Below are 17,093 nucleotides of genomic sequence, written 5' to 3' on the forward strand. Positions count from 1 at the left end.
ATTTCTGTATTGACCACGAGTCGCCGTATCAAATAACTTCTATAACGGGAAACATTTTGTACCTAAACATAACATCAAAGATATTTTAGAGATACGGCCGAAAGAGAGGACAATTGAAATGTAACAACGAACACGATATAAAATGAGTGATATTTTTTTTAATACTAGGACTCATGGACACAAAACGAAAGATTACCTGCAGCATTGTTCTGCCAGACGGCCGCCAACTGCCTCAAGTGGTCCCAGAGTGGCGCCTCCCGCGCATGCTGTTAGTGCACCCGACAACCGACGATGCAATTATGATACTATCTACTACTGCGATCGCATTCATTGAGTACTATTTAGAATCATTAATGCTACTGCGATATAACCACCACTTGCGTTCCAAAAGAAAGTATTTCGTTTGCCCAAACTTTTTACGAAATTATTTAATGTTGAAGCAATAAGATTATAAGTGTTCATAAGGATAATTACAAAAGGTAAGTAGTTTTCAGTAAGCTCAATTTGTGCGATCTATTATGCTTAGTGTAGAAGAATAAATTTTTCATAGAATTTCTGTGCATGGACGTTTGTGGATGTTGGCGTGTATGAAATAATTATGACTTAGAACTACGACGTTGAATGTATGTCATGCAAGCATTAAGCTATAAGGTACTAGCTAAGTTAAGCGATGGTGGTTAAATGCATTTTAGGGGACATACCGGCGCAGTGTCTTCTATTAGCTGCGAGAGAGTAGACGCCTCTGAAGCCTTCAAGTCATTCGCTTCAGAGATGAGATGAGCTCGGAGTTGTTTGTTTCTAGAATGTCAAATTTGAAAGACATATTAAGCATACGTAAAGAGTTTGTTAGTTAGAAAGTATTTTAAATATATTAGATTTGCTTCTAGCATAATTATTTGTTATTTGATATATTTTAAGTCAAAGGCGTCAAAATCAGAATACAGTACAGGATACACATTATATATAAGTTATCATCTGATAGAATATGAAAAAAGGAAAATTATAAATAAAACCGGCTTTAAAAGTAAAATTTTGTGGCTACCTGGAGTCGAGTTGCATGATGTGATTGTGCGCATGCGCAAGTTGCGCGTTGGCGTTGGCCAGACGCTCTTCCAGCGCTGCACTTTCCACGCACTTTATAGAATACTTCTCCGACAAGGATAGTATCTCTCGCTTTATCTCGTCCATCTCTTGCCTGCAACGTCGACATTGTATTAACACATATTTTTCTTTTTAGTTCAGAAGAAGAAGAAATCTTACAATAAAATAATCACATCAAAGCAAATTTAGGCTTTACGTTCACGATCAATAAGGCAGAAACTTAGGTACTGCCCTAAAAGACTGTTTCAGTGTAATGAAAGATTTCTTTAATTAATTACAATAATAAATACTCAATAATGCAAAGGATATTTTTATGGATATACTGACTGGTGCCTCGTGCTGATTTGCGAGAGGTCTGGGGCGCCTCGAGCCAGTAGCTCCTGCTTGAACTTATCGACTTCTCTTCGCACCTCGCTCTCGTGGGCTTTTCTCATGGCATCTAGCGCTGCCAACGTTGCTCGTGTTTCTTCTGCTAGCGCCTGTTCCTTCTCCAACCTAGATAAATAATGGATAGTATTATGATAATCGTTATGAAAATACGTGCACCTTTTGAACTTTCTGTGTTTTAGACTTGAATTATAAGGTATTTTAACACAGGCGCCGAAATAAAGCATTAAATAAAATACAATTAATTATACATTCATTCAATTAAAGCAAACCTGAGTTGTTCTCTCTCTGCACGGTGTTTGTCCTCCATCTCTCTGACTATACGCCTATGCGAGCTCTCCATAGCCATGAGCCCCTTTTCACAAAGTGCGCGTAACTGCTCGATCTCCTGTTGGTAACGCGCACGAAGACCGTCACCGTGCGTATCCGCCGATACCGCGCTCTGGAGAAAAATCAAATCTTCTATTTCTCGTATAAACCATGGCACGTCTCATATGACTTTTACAGTCTAGATTATTTTTATAGATTTACGGGGATTATTGAAAAAAAAAATTCAGGCCATACCTGATAAGCGGCTCGTAAGCTCTCCAACTGAGCGGAGTACTCCGAGTCTAGCGCGGCAAGGCGACGCTGCAACGTGCGTGCGCGGTCCCTTAGCGTGGCTCTTTCGCGGTCGTGTTGGGCTTGCAGCTGCGCCCTCGCCCGTCTTGCCGCCGCCAACGCCCCCGCTTGTTGGGCTAACGCACACTCGCCTCGCGTGCGTTCTGCCTTCAGCCGCTCTAGCGCGTCTTGCAAGCGCGCACAGTGCTGGCACGCCGCTAGCGCCTCGACGCGCAGACGGAGCGCCTCCAAGCGCTGTCCTACTCCGACGCCGGTGCCCTCCGACGTCTCGGGACCCTCCCCTTCGCTTCCGAGTCGTCGCTGCGCCTCCGCGACCGCCGCCTCTACCCGCTCGAGGCCCTCGCAGATCTTCATCGAGTCTTCACTGTTGCCGGAACAGTCACTGGAGAAGAGCGCGCGGCACTCAGTCGAGAAATGTTGAAACAGGTAGACGAACTCCGCCTCGGCGGCGGGGTCAGCCTCCAGGGAGGTGACGGCGTCGTCAGCTCGAGCTGCAGCGCGAGGCGGCGCAGAGGCTCGGTACGTTCCCTCCACGACGGCCACGCGAGCGTCGACGAGCGCCTTGTGCGCCAGGACGTCGGCCAGCCGCTGCAGCAACGCGCGGCTGTCGAGCCCCGGAGAGCCTTCGCGGCGGGCAGGCCTGGCGTGACGATATCGCGCGGCTAGCTCTCGTCCAGCGGCGTCCACTTCGCAACGAAGGTGGTCGTGCGCGGCTTGCCACCAGAGTTCGAGGTCGGCGCGGTCCTGTGCGGTGAGTGTGAGTCGCAGGGCTCTCGCCTCGTCAAGACGACGCTCACAGGTCTGTGCGGCACGACTAAGCGCCCTCGCCACCTCGGCCTGTACAAGTTCCGCCCCCAAAGTATCCCGCGCTGAGGCCCACGCCTCACGCACTCGAGCAGCTTCTGTGTTAGCCCGCTGCTGTTCAAAGTCGCTATCGTTCGAATTTGTGTAAGATAGCGCTTCACCCGCCAGCGCCGAGCACAACTCGTTCAGTTTGTCCTCTTTGAAGTTTTCTACGGCTTCGGCGACTTCTTTCTGGGACGCTTTCAGGGCCTCCAAATCTGCGCTATGCACTATCAGCTCGGATCGATCGGAGTCCCGGTCTCGAGAGCCGTTGATGACATCGATGTTCCTCGACAAAATTTTTGCAAGGTAATCGAGAGAGCTCTTAGTTGCGTCGCAGTTCTTGCCGCTCTCCCCGTTTAACTTACATTTAAGGTTATCGATTAATTGACTAGTTTCCGTGATTTCTGACTTGATCAATCTTGCAAAAAATCTGCTACCATTCGAGGATTCTAGAGCTTCTTGGATTCTACCGACGAGAACGGCCTCGTATGCCAGTTTTTCTGCTAAAAGTTCTAAGCTTTTCCTATGCGTGAGCTCGCCGGCCTCATACAACAAAGCTTTTCGTTTTGATATATCTAATAGTTTAATCTTTAACTGTTCTTCTAATTGCATCACGACCTGAGTGACACTGTCGTGTTCCTCATCATTTTTAGCTTCCTCGCAGGAATCCAATACACATTTATCGAAACAATCTTGGAGCTTCTTACTGACTTCGGACAAACATTTTTCCATTGATTTAAGACTATAGTGCTTTTCTAAACTGGGTGAAGGTGATCTTTTCGACTTAGCCGCCCGCATTGCACTCATTTGACATAGACAATCGTTCACTTTATTTCTCGAATGTATCACAACACTTTCAAGACTCTGTAACCTGTCTAATAGATGCCTTTGGGATTGGGTACCGATCGAAGACTTTTCTTGGTCTTCAATTAAAGTAGTTTTCTCGGTTTGACTGAGTGATTCACTGGAGTTAGCGAACTCGCGACGATGTTCAAGAACAGACGCTACTTTGGTTTCTAACGAGCTTAACCTAACCAACATTTTCATGGGCTCGGAACTTGTAGCACTATCGAGAGACTTTCTTCTGAGACGTGCTGCTAACCGTTTCATTCTTTTCTCGTCTGCAACACCATCAGATTTCGTGACCTTCTCTTTAACAGGTGATCCGCTCTTTGATGGTGAATTTATTATAGGGACAGATTCACCAGTCTCTAACTGAGTTATTTTATTTTCAAGTTCTGTCAGTTTCTCTTCTACTTCTTTGCCGATGGTAAAAGATTCTCTACCTTTGAGCGATAAACTTCGTCGCTTTTCTCTAGACTCAGTCTTCTGAATTTTATGTTTCAAAGTTCTTACTTGTTTGTCAGATGCAGTTAGTTTTTGTGTCAAGTCTAAAATTCGAGCAGCCATCAGATCTATCTCTGATCTACTGCACTGTTCCCTTAACTTCATTTCATTAATTAATTTCATATTTGTGATCTCCAATTCGTCGTACATGTTGTGTGATTCACGAAGTTCTTTCTTCATAACTTTAATTTCTTGGATTGCTCTTAAGAATCTACTTCTTAATTCTACATATTCTTCGATCAGTCTATTTTTCTCAAAAGACTCTAAATTCATATTTTCATTGATATTGCCAAGTTCATGAAGCGAACCAACACTTTTTCTCTTCTCCTTGGTTGGGGATTCCACGATAACTTTACTTTCAAGTACTCTTATTCTGCCGTACAAATAATCATTCTCTTTAACGCTCTTAAGAAGTTTCTCGTTTAAATCGGTTAGCTCCTTTTGAAGCTGCTTGACTGTATCTTGAGCCGAGGCAAGCTGTTTCGTTAACAACTCACAATGTTCTGTAGACTCTTTTAAGAAATTTTGTGTCTCTGTCAATTTGCTCTCCCACATATTTTTGTCCTGAATATAAAGTTGTTTAATAGCGTCTAAGTTTTCAGCATCTTTAGTTCTGATAGATAACTCTTCCTCTTTCTTTTGTAGAGCAATAACTAGTTCTTCCATCTTTTTCTCTCTCAACGCAGCATCTGCTTTTAGTTTCTTCAGTCGCGCTAACTCAGCTTCGGCGGCGTCAACGTCGCTTAGTGCCATCTTCAACTGCTTGCGCAGGTCGTCTATTTCAATAGATTGCTTATCTATTGTCGATAAATAGCTACGTTTTCTGGGTTCATTTGGTTTTTCGGTTTCATCGATAATATTATCTACCGGGCGCTCATTTTCTTTGGCGGCATCGATTTCGTCTCTCTCGCACTTGATATCGACTTTGGCAGGGGCAGTGTTCCTTGCGCGAACCTTTTCTTTAACTTTAGATATTGGGGTCCGGTTGAGTATAGGAGAGGGAGGGGGTTGCGGGGCGACGTCTCCCCAGTCCGCACTGTCCCTCCGCCCGCCTTCTGAAGCAGTGCGATACTCTTCATCCGAAGAGAATGGCGCCGTTTTCATCGTATTCGGGGTGACAGGCGTCACAGGAGATGTGGACGCTTCAGACGTTTGGTCGACCGAGTCTTCTCGCAGAATTAGTGAGAGCGGCCCAGAGTCCGGTAAGCCTGCCGTTCGTCGAATGGCTGATATCCAATTCGACCTAATTCCCGCAGTTACTGCTGACAGCACTATGTGTTTGCCATCCCACGTCTGAAAACCATTTAGAATTCTGGTAAAAAATTAATAAATATTTTACTAACAGTGTATCTGCTGAATGATATTTAATGTTTATTGATGTAATCATCCTATTTTGATAAAATATTTCAGAAAATGATTTTAATTTTTCCCTCTATTTTACCTCAGTTTCAAACGCGTATCCATTGGTAGATGCAGAGGTGGGAAGTTCGACAACGCGTGCGACCCCACTTAAATCGATTACACCGTCCATGAGGCCGCGGTGCTCTGCATGAGGATCTCTAAAGTAAAGCAGAGCTGCACCCCGTAACACGAACCAGTGTCTTGACCATCCAGAGGGACCTTTAGGCAGTGAATGAACATATAATTATTATGAATTTTATTCTAGTCATTTCTTTATCTAATGCCTTTTATTATCAATTCAAAGGGAAAGCACTTTACGATTCGCGTTATTTGCAGCGAGTGGGTTGTCAGCCAAAAATGGTTTGTATTGAATAAGATATTTTATTCTATATAAGTACATTCAAACAACGAAGAAAATGATATGATAATATGAGTGATTAAACTAGTGGAATAATTTTCATTCAGTAAGAAATACCTCTTCGCTGCAGCCATCCTGCCCTGGCATGAAGAAGACGTTCAGCTGGTAATTCTACTCGAACTCCGTCAACACTTTCTGCTGCTTCTGCAGCATCAGTTGGCTCGCTTCCTTCACTTGCTGAGCTGGTTAAGCCTTCTTCTGTTGGAGCACCACCGTCTGGAGAACCTCTAGCCTGAAATTTATCAACACTGTATGGTTATAATAAAAAGTTCCATTTCTTGTAGAACAATAATTGTTTTAGTGGTTGGTTATATTACCATGTTTTTTTTCTTGCACAATGTTCAACATTAAAATGCTTAATAAAGGTCCTCCCTCTTTATATTTGTTTTAAGTATGTTTAAAAAAATAAACTACATTTATTTTTCAGAAGTAAAATATTGGCATTTACCATTTCACAAATGAGGTTTTAATATAACATGTAGATATATATTAGTATCAAATATATTTGTTGATCAAACTGTCGCAGTGTATTTATACAGTTATTTTCTGTTTAAATTGGATCACTAAAATTAAACCTGGTTAAATTCAAGTACTCTTTTGTGTATTTTGATCACTCAAAATATGTAACATACTAAAAGTATGTATAGATTCTTAGGTTACAAAGTGTATTAGGAATGTTTATAATAACCGGTAGTCTGTCTGGCGGTGGTAGCCTGGTGGGTCTTTCCAAGGTAGGCGGCAGAGCACGGCGTGATCTGGGCTTCGTTAAGGAAGCCGCGATGTCCCTCAACTGTTCATCATATTGCTGGTGCTGCTGCTGAAGAAGAGGGGATCGGGAGTTGGCTGGAAATATAGAAGTCTTTCTAAGTGTTTGTATTTTTAGTATTATTCGGTACGTAAGCGATTAAGAATAACTGTATTTATTTTTAGGTGCAGTACAACGGTTATCAGTTATTTATCTAATGAGTTATCACTATTTATATAATAAGTTATGTTTTATTGATTGTGTATGTGAAGATAAAAATTTTAAGGTATTCCACGATTGTATTACAATTTATTTTTAGATTTATTATTTCGCAAACCACTACACGTCTTCGGTAGTATAGTGGTAAGTATCCCCGCCTGTCACGCGGGAGACCGGGGTTCGATTCCCCGCCGGAGAGATAGCTTTTTATTAATTTTAGATTAAATGTTTTTAACGACGAACGCAATTTGTTTTGCGTGCTTTCATTATAGACTTTGGTAACATCATGTGGTTTTGTAATTATTTCAATAATTCTGTAAAAACATATTATTTATATTTCATGGTTAGCACATATTACTGAATTAAAAAATACAATATAAAATAATAAAAAAGGAAAAGGTATTACTCTCCGGCGGGGAATCGAACCCCGGTCTCCCGCGTGACAGGCGGGGATACTTACCACTATACTACCGAAGACTTAAGACGCAACTCGAAATAGGTTATCTAAAGAGGCGAGATTTAATATAAAGGTCTTGTCATACCGTCATCGTTAGCAGATTGAACTGGTTCTGGCCAAGTGTCCCTGCGTCGTGAACGAGCCTTTTCTTCTCCGTTGATTTTGTCCCGAGTGGGAGGAGACGCTGATGATACAGGCTGGTCTGTGTATACTGAAATAAGTATAATATTTATAAAAATGAAGTTTGTTTTACTGCGTTAATTTTGGAATAATTGTGTTGGATAATCCATTTATAGAGGGAGTGGTTATAATAATTCGTTGTGACAAAATTTAACCCGGGTTAAACTATGATATATAATAAACAAATTCACAAAATAATTGTATTAACAGCTAGTTAACCATACCATAAAAGAGTAATTTAAATTACGACAGACAAAAGGAAATGCTAACAACCTATAATTTTCAATCTAGTGTTCGTCCTTATTTTTCAATATACACAAGTTCTCAAGTGTATAATTCAAAGTAATAAATCCCCAAGAGCCGTCAGACATTGTAATCTGCAAGAGTCGAGGAGCTGTTGACAACGTTGTCAGCTGATTGAAGACTACATCAAACTAACAACAACTCCATATCTCATCGCTCTAATCAAGGAGCTGGCATAAAACTTAAATAACATGACATGAAATGTCCACTGTTAAAAAAATGTCCTATGATAAAAATATAAAAATGTTCTACAAGTTGCGTCTTCAATATACAATTATTGGCAATATTAATACAATCAAAGTTACGTTGAAAATAAATAATTAGATATGAACCAAACAATTTTATCATTAATTTGTACAATGCAACATCGTTATAATTTCTGCCTCTTTTAGGCGGTTTTTTAACTGTCAGCTGTCAGCTGACTAAAGACCGTTGCCTAGCAACACAATGGCATCCCAACGAGGGAATCGCGTGCCAAGGTCGACAACAAGAGCACGAATAAGCACCCTTTACACGATGATTTACTGTTAAGCTTTGTTTACACTTCGTTTTATAAGGAATTGTGTTTTATAAACTGTGTGTGCTGTTTTTAAATAACGAACCATGTACTCGTATACCATAAGGATTATAATTATAAACATATTTAATATTGGAGGTTATGTTACGTACAAATCAACGACACTTTTGTTTAGTTATACTTCAATAACGATTCTCATGCAAAACTATTAACGTTAAAAACATTTATGTAGCCGATACAGTAACTAAAGTAGAAGCACTTACATTGATATCGAAACAAATTCTATTAAACATATTTTGTTTAGTAGAACGTATCTTTTATTCATACTATTCTGTACCAGCTTTATAGTGCGATCTCAAGACTGACGATCAATGATATATAAGAACCCGTCATTATGCGAAATTGTAGTGCCCTTCCTTCCACCTTAAAGGCTCTAAATGGCGCCGGCGCAACACGCAACGTTCATGAATTATTTTTAACGAAATAGGTTAAATTGCAAACGATCTTTTAATATATGTACGACAGTTATTTGAATTTAGAATGAAAATTATTGTTAAGTTGGTTTGTTTGTTAGTTTGTTGTAGGATACGATTTTGTATTTAAAACGAGCAAATATAATTTTATTAAATAGACAAAAGCAATTTATGTTTTTGAAACGTATTTCTCACGATTTTTATGTTTATAATAAATATCGAGCCATAAATAATTGAATTATATAAAAAGATCTAATTGGAGTCTAATATTATATTTGCTTTGCATAACAGTAAAGGATTTTTTACCAAGTCAATAACAGTACCGGTTCAATTTTTATAAGAATTCAAGAATTTTAAATATTCAATGCGAAGCACGTTCTTTAGAATATTAAATAACGGTTTTCAACCATCCATGACATAGATATACAAATATGGCCCCATTTTAAAATTAAATCGCCACAGAGGTCGTATCAATAGACAAAATAAACAAAAATGACGTCAACATAGATGGAAATAGTGCATCCTCTATGAAGATCTATTATCTGTGCACTGTAAATCATAATTATGAGGTGCGTTTATTCATACAGTCGAGAGCACATTTACATATTTATTATTTTATGGTGTATTACTATTAATATCTAATATAAGTAATAATGTATAAAATTAGAACATTATCATATACATTTAGCAGTAATAAGTGCAACTTTACTTTTTAATTTTTTTATTAGTTTTATTAATCAGTTACGCAATTACGACAGTTTTGGAAATAGTCGTTGAACGTATAGCATATCATTGTATAGTCTGTCCTTAGTATGATTGCTCAATTTTAAATTTAAATTTCGAATTTGCTTTCACCATTTTCCGCAAATGTAGTATTTTGAAAAACAATTAGCCCTGCTTAAATGTGAAAAGAAACTCCATCTACCAAAAGAAGTTATGATGAAGTTAGCATGAGTTATCTCAAAAAACGACGTAAAAACCATCTCGAACGTTAATAGGACCGTGTCGGGGTGTCATTCGTGTCATTCAGTGCGATTTATGTCGGAAAAAATGGCCAACTAATAAATATGAATGGTTGCAATGGTGTAAATCATTGACACCCACTGGCACAGGTTAAATACGACGCCATGTGAATAAGAACTCATTATTGCTTCTGCATTTATTTTGTATGGGAGCATAAGTTACAATAAAAAATCTTTAATTTAATATTTACTATGGTTGATTTCACGTCTACGTTTTATTATATATAAATTTACACCACTGTTATTGATACAAAGTAAAAATAAGTATTGAGTAAATCATCTTTCTATGGCATTGTCGGTAGATACGAAAAATAAATATATTATTTAATTCGCCAATATTTCTAGTTTTATGTAATAATGACACTAATTATAATGATGTTGATATTTTCCACCTCACGAAAGACGATTTAAGGAAATATTTGAGGAGGCGGTAAGACTTTCACTTCGTTTAACAGTACCACTTTAGTTTTTTTTCTTTTTGTCTATTAATGTGCTTATGTTTTCTGTTATCTATATAATCTGTTTAACCTTTGCATATTGTCTAAGTGTTTTGTTTTATACCATGTATGTTAGTTGTAAGATTACTAATAAATAAATACATATATTAATCGGAATTTCTGAATATGCATTTGATATTAAGTTATACTAAGGCCATTGACCTGTTACTCATCAATATTCGACGTCGGTTAATGGTCGGAAAGTCCTTACTTTTTGCCTTAATTTAATAGCGTCACGATTCCCAAAAATCATTAGTTACTCATCGCTTTAAACACTAGAGGTCGCTTCAGGAGAGTGTAAGAAGAATGATAAATGTTTATTTTTATATCGAAAATCATATGTAAAATTGTAAGAATTCAGAGAGACACTGATAATTTCTACTTATACATGCCATTCTAGAATCCTATTTTTTTGTCATTTAATATAGAAATTGTGACTCCAATTTCATTTGGATTTTTAGATGTTGTGTAAAAATATGGATGTTTTAGATTATTGTATTTCAATTTTGACTTCGATTTTGACACTTGCCGCGCATTGGCGGTAGACAACAAAGGCGAAAACAAAATCCACATACTACATTCCTTTTCAGCAATTTCCACATTATCAAATTGGAAGATGAATAACGGAATAAAAACACGTTCTCGAAGGCCTGATTGCAAAAACCATTTGCATCATTTGCCATGGTGTTTAGATGTTGCCAAGGGCTATCTACGCAAACGTCTTAATCAATTTTGCAAGAGAGAAAGTAAGGTTGTGGAGTTTATTTCTTACTCAATTATTTGATATATACAGGTATGTCAATTTAAATGAATAGCCTCCCAATTTCCAGTTTCCTTTATTGAATATAATGGCAGCAATTATATTGGAAGGGTAGAAACTCAGGGGAAAGTTTCATAGTCGGGACTTAGCGAATTATGTTACCAAGTCTAATAAATAGGGCGAATAAAAACTATTTACATAACTTAGCCATGTATCGTATACCTTCCGATTATAACACAAATTACCAGCAAATAGATATATTTAATGTGACTAAAGAATGTTTAAAAATATTAAATATTTTTTACCTCTAACCTCTGGTAATTTTTATTAATAATGGCTTTGTTATTCTTCCTTTATATTAAATATTTATTATAATGATCAATGGATCTTAGAACTTATATTCTAGAATTTAGTATGAATTTGTACTTTGTTATATTTTTTGTATAAATAGGTAAAACTGTGCTTTATGTTTATGTTTGAATGTGTATTCCGTTTTTGGCTTTTGTGTATTGTTTGTGTAATGTTATTGTTTAATGAGTAGTAGTAGGAATACTTTATTAAAATAAATAAATAAGTGATTCTTTAGTGTGATGTGACGAAAGGTATTTAGAAAGTTATTGTATCCAATAATCTAATAACTTAATTATTTATATTCGAAAAAGGTTAAAATTATACGTTGTATGAATTTTCAGGGACCGTTCTGTTCTTTATTATTGTATGGATATATGGATATTTATTATTTAAAATATTTAAATTCATGTTATTATTTTATCAAATCTATTAGATTAATATATCCAAGTCTCCTAATTATAATAGGTGTAGAAAAATCTGTGGTTAGTGATAAAATCGTGATTTTCTTTCTGCATTAATGTTTGATTACACTTTAAATAAATTTAGAATAAATGGTCTGTATATATGGAATCCATTATATACAAAATTAATCAATTTAGCTTACGATTGTATAAATAGGCTAAGACATCGAGAGCTTTTGTATGTTTAGTGTTCGCCGAAAGTATCTACTTTCCCTATGTAAATAAAATGGTATGATTTTTTATAGAACAAAAGGCAAAAGGGGCAGCCGCAGCAGCATACCACTGTCCACAAACACATACACATTGCCAGAGGGCTCGCGAGTGCGTTGCCGGGTTTTTAAGGGTTGGTATGCTCTTTTTTAGAGGGATCCTAAGTCGAATTGTTTCGGAAATAAGTGAATTCATGGAAGCGAATATAATTTGTTAATATTAAGTAGGCTATTTTCTCTTGTTAATGATACATAAAGCACTCCTACGTGGCGCAAAGTGCTTCTCGCGATAACACAAAAACGGCGAGATCTTACCAACGATCTGTCACAATCGTCACGCATCGACGCAAGCGCATTCACTAAGAGATAGTAAATTATTTTAAACAGTTTTGTATTTTATATTAAATGCTAATAAAACAGTTTTTCAACTTTAATAATCGTGATAAAAATAAATTTGTTCTAAAAATGAATGTACCTATTTGTATTTTTCTAATGTATTATATAATAATTGTTATCGGTTATATATTGTTTGTTTGTTATGTGACAACAAACTACACACCATCTGCGATAGTAATAAATTTGTATTTTTTTTTCCTTTATAGGAAACAAACGGGCAGGAGGCTCATCTGATGTTAAATGATACGGCACCTATGGACATTGCCAGACAAGTGCGTTGCCGGCATTTAAAATAAAAACATGTTTAATAAAACCACAGAGCGTGATATATCAATAACACTAAGCAATTTTTTTTACAAAATAATCTTATAAAGCTCTTCACTTATCCATAAAATACTCAGTGTCTCCGCGGCTAGAAATGAAAGTGAAATGCGCCAGCACGTGTCACCTGGTTTGTATCGACGCGGCCCCCTTCATGTATTTTGTCTTTTAAATTGGACATATTTTTGTGATTCAATAAAAAGTGCGTGAAAGTTTTCTAATAACTTCACTTTATTCCATCCATAAAGCTATTATATTCATGAAAGCATGTTCACGAAATTATGTAAGATATGTTAGACAGTTCTAGGCAATATTTCGCTTCTACATTAGTTGTTAAAATAAATTTCTGTAAATTTTTATGAAATAATTTGTGAGGCGTTTACGGTTTCAGGAGCAGTATTGGCCTAGCGATTTCAGCGTGAGAGTCTCGTTCCTAAGGTCGTAGGTTTGAACCCCGACCAATCTTTTAACACACTCTCGTGCGGTGAAGGAAACATCGTGAGAAAACATGCCTGAGACCCAAAAACGGCATCATCATACGGCTGACTACCAATTTGAAAAAATAATTTTCAGAAAACAGATAAATAAATTTGAGGCACGAATTCTAAAAAGGTTGTATTGACACTGGTTTTTTTTCTGTATTTAATAAAGTATGTGATGAGTATGTGTTAATATTTTTATGAAATAAGTAAAGCCGCCAAGGATGAGCGTTTAGGTTCTCCAAATGGAAAAGAAGTATGAAATGTCTATATAAGAGACACTTTGCTAGCTACTAGTTTTTATTGCTGTTTTGGCCGACTTACAAATGTATATACAGTATGAGATACAAGCAAGGTGTACGCGCCAAGGCTATAATACATTTTGCTCACTCAGGCTTTCTTAGTTTTTTAAGCGTGGCATTTCACTATTTCGCATATATTTTGTTGTTGTACGCGAGTGGTTAATATAGAGTAAAACTAAAATCCGATAACCCCGAACCATACATTTTGGTCCTTCGAGCCGTACACAAGGAAAGGCTAATATGTTAAACGATATTTATTTAGCTCAATAATACAGGCAATGTGTGATAAAACCTTACAGGAGATAGAGTACAGTTGATCCGAGGACATCCATTTGAGTCTTTAAGCAACATAAAAATAATTAGGTTCACACAGATTTCTCAATACGAGAGAAAAAGACCTTACAATGACAAGTAAATTGGTATAGCGTTATTGTTAAAATATCGGCGAACAGCTATCACGTAGTATTGTAACGACCTAAGTAATTATTCACGTCGCACTACGAATAAATTACTCCATTATAATAACAATATAAATCCCCTGACCTGGCTGCAACCAAAGTGAAACGTTTGCCTAACTTTTTCGGTCCGGTTTCATGTATTTCAGTGATGTGTTTTATTACCATGATTGATTGCTTCAACGAGGAGAACGATTTCAGGTTCCAAAGGTTTCAGTTTTCCATCAAAAACTTGTATAACTAAATTTAGGGATTAAACAGTGTGGCGGAGGGTCTCTTACCATTTCTCCTCGTAAGTTCTACTCCCGCAAAGAGAGCTAGGTAGTAAATGTTAATTTCGAATTGTTTAGAATTTATTATATTGTTGTTTTTGGGGCAAAAGTCTGACACTCGACGGTAATTGAAACATGGACACTATCAATGCCAGGAGGCTCCAAAATACGTGGTCGGACTTTTCTTAAAAAAACCCTAACATAATTAGGATTGACCTCCATATTTTGATTTGAAAGTAATATTACATTACACAGACTAATAATAATTATTATATGTATAGACTATTTCTATACATATAATAATAAGTGAATGAATGTGCCAATTATTAAGACTCGTAGTATCTTGATTTGTAATCTGTAATTAAAGGTTAGCCCTAACGCCGTTAGATCAGTAATTAGGATCAGCCAGGTGCGCACACGCATGCCTTTGCCAACTTAATGTAGATAATCTAAGCGAGTGATAGAGCGCTTAAAATGCATATTAGATTATCGTTTTCGCTAATTAAGATATGAAAGGATTTATTTTGTATGATTAATTAAATTGAGTTTTTTACACGGGAGTTTTTTACAGTGCGTTAACGACTAATTTACCATTTGATAAAAATAAATAATGTTATATATTGACTCTGAATGTGTGACAAAATTTCGAAAGCACAACAGAAAGCAATTATATAAAATAATTGACCAACCTCACAATGCACTAAAATGTATTTTTATTTATTTCTTGTATTGTATTACCAATAATAATTATAATTAAAATGTATTAAACTATAATTAATTATACCGGCTATGGAGTTGACTAACTTATATAAGTATATAGCCTTATAGGTGATTTTTCTGCGTCTAGCATTCCGAAACATATATTATTTAATAATTAAACGTAAATAGTAATTAATTGTAATATAGATTTAACAAAGAAATGTATGTGCCGCGTGTTTAGTCGAATTAAATCTCGAGTCAATGTGATTCATGTTAGTGGTGTACTAGCAACAAAACCGTTCAATAAGTTTTTTAAGAATTAGTTCATAGTCTATTTGTGGTCTGACTGCGGTTGCGTTTCCAAATATTGATATTATGAGCTTCATAACTCAATATACGAATATCGTCAACTTCAATTTGTAGGCTTAGTCAAATTTTGCGCCGTTTGCATGTACGTTTAGTAGGTGCACGTAAAAATTATTATTAGGAGACCCTCATAACCCGCCCTCAAACCCGCACTCGCGAGCCCTTATCATTGTGTTTCTATCGGCGGCAGTATCACTTACCTGTGTTCTATATAAATAAAGAAGAATTTAAATCAAAAAAATAGGAACAAAAAAAAATCTACACAATCCACCCTTGTGTCCCTTGTCAAAACCCTCTGATTAAAGTAAAGTACCAACCTATTTACAGAGTTATATTTATTTTAGTTGAAATAACTAAACCTTGATTAGCTCAGTAGAAAACGGTAAATGCAAATATATGCAGAACGTGTATTAATCAATTAATAGTGGTGATAACGGTGCAGTTATTGACGCGATGTCTTGCGCATAGACGGATGTTTGCTGTACAAACATCGGAAAAATATTACTTACTATATTTTGTGGAAAAGATTATTTTATCATTATCATTGTTTTTTTTACAAGCAATTAACTTAAAGAATTGATTAGTACATTGTTTATATGAAAAAGGCGGTTTAATCAATTTTAAGAAATATCTACTACTAATATCAACTTCTATTGAAAGTTATAATATATTATTATTAATATTGAGCGCATCAATGGCGAAGGGTCTGATATAGCTGAAAGCCATCTATTGGCATAGGGTACACATCCATTTTGCGTAGCAGAACCTGTGAGTGTTAAAATGGTTGTTGAATTTTAATGGTAATTAAGAAAATATAATTACAACAGAATAGCGACAGAAAACTATTATTTTTAAATTGCAATTTAAATTAATAGACTAGATAAACAATAGACTGTAATTTAAATTAGTCGTTCGTTTATTTACTCAAAGATATTCTCCGCTAATTGACAAATATTTGAATACGACGGACGTTTCTCAATTATTTAGGTTGCACTAATAAGGTTTGCAATTATAAACTCATGGGACATTTGAAATGCAAATCTACACGAACACCATGAAGTGGGTAGGACTTTAACGGGACGTTTTACATCTAACCGCACGTAAACATTATCTCACTAATGTATTACTTTTATTAAAGATGTAAGAGACATAAACAAACAAATTTATGAAATGTTACAAAATTCTTTAAGATACACGGTTAACAGTTTTTAGTATGTATTTTATTTACGTAAAATCACCTATGTTGGTCACAGACGGAGGTCTATATTTATGTTGAATTAGGACGAATTTATCACTATGTATGTGTCCGTTGTGCGTTAAGTCCTGGCTAGGTCTTTCCAGAAGCTCAGAAGTTTCTAGAGCACTTCGCAGGCTTCACGGAGCGACCTCAGTGAGAGGATGTCTGTTCGATGGGGAACCACAGCCACGCATTCCAGAACTACGTGGATGACTGATTCCTCTGCACTGAAATAGCTGTGGAAGGGACTG

The 17,093-nt window shown here is 36.6% G+C and overlaps 1 protein-coding gene and 2 non-coding genes across 5 annotated transcripts in view; 1 reads left to right on the top strand and 2 right to left on the bottom strand.

The window, feature by feature from the left end:
• Positions 1 to 17,093, bottom strand: part of LOC123720325 (protein outspread) — a 208,880-nt gene that overhangs the window by 2,242 nt on the left and 189,545 nt on the right. For 2 of the 3 annotated variants that reach the window (XM_045676884.1, XM_045676883.1), the window contains exons 7-16: positions 7,628 to 7,753; positions 6,810 to 6,964; positions 6,179 to 6,353; positions 5,744 to 5,922; positions 2,053 to 5,595; positions 1,761 to 1,930; positions 1,429 to 1,596; positions 1,043 to 1,195; positions 702 to 798; positions 197 to 266 (exon numbers count right to left, since the gene is read on the bottom strand). In XM_045676884.1, coding sequence (XP_045532840.1) covers positions 197 to 266; positions 702 to 798; positions 1,043 to 1,195; positions 1,429 to 1,596; positions 1,761 to 1,930; positions 2,053 to 5,595; positions 5,744 to 5,922; positions 6,179 to 6,353; positions 6,810 to 6,964; positions 7,628 to 7,753 — 4,836 coding nt within the window. The remainder of the gene's footprint in view (positions 1 to 196; positions 267 to 701; positions 799 to 1,042; positions 1,196 to 1,428; positions 1,597 to 1,760; positions 1,931 to 2,052; positions 5,596 to 5,743; positions 5,923 to 6,178; positions 6,354 to 6,809; positions 6,965 to 7,627; positions 7,754 to 17,093) is intronic. The other variant, XM_045676885.1, reaches the window with a different exon arrangement.
• On the top strand, positions 7,213 to 7,284 carry Trnad-guc. The gene has a single exon. It is a non-coding gene; the product is annotated as a tRNA-Asp (tRNA).
• Trnad-guc lies at positions 7,491 to 7,562 on the bottom strand. Its single transcript has one exon. It is a non-coding gene; the product is annotated as a tRNA-Asp (tRNA).

Source organism: Pieris brassicae, chromosome 2 (assembly GCF_905147105.1).
Source record: "Pieris brassicae chromosome 2, ilPieBrab1.1, whole genome shotgun sequence".
Classification (NCBI taxonomy): Eukaryota; Metazoa; Arthropoda; class Insecta; order Lepidoptera; family Pieridae; genus Pieris; species Pieris brassicae.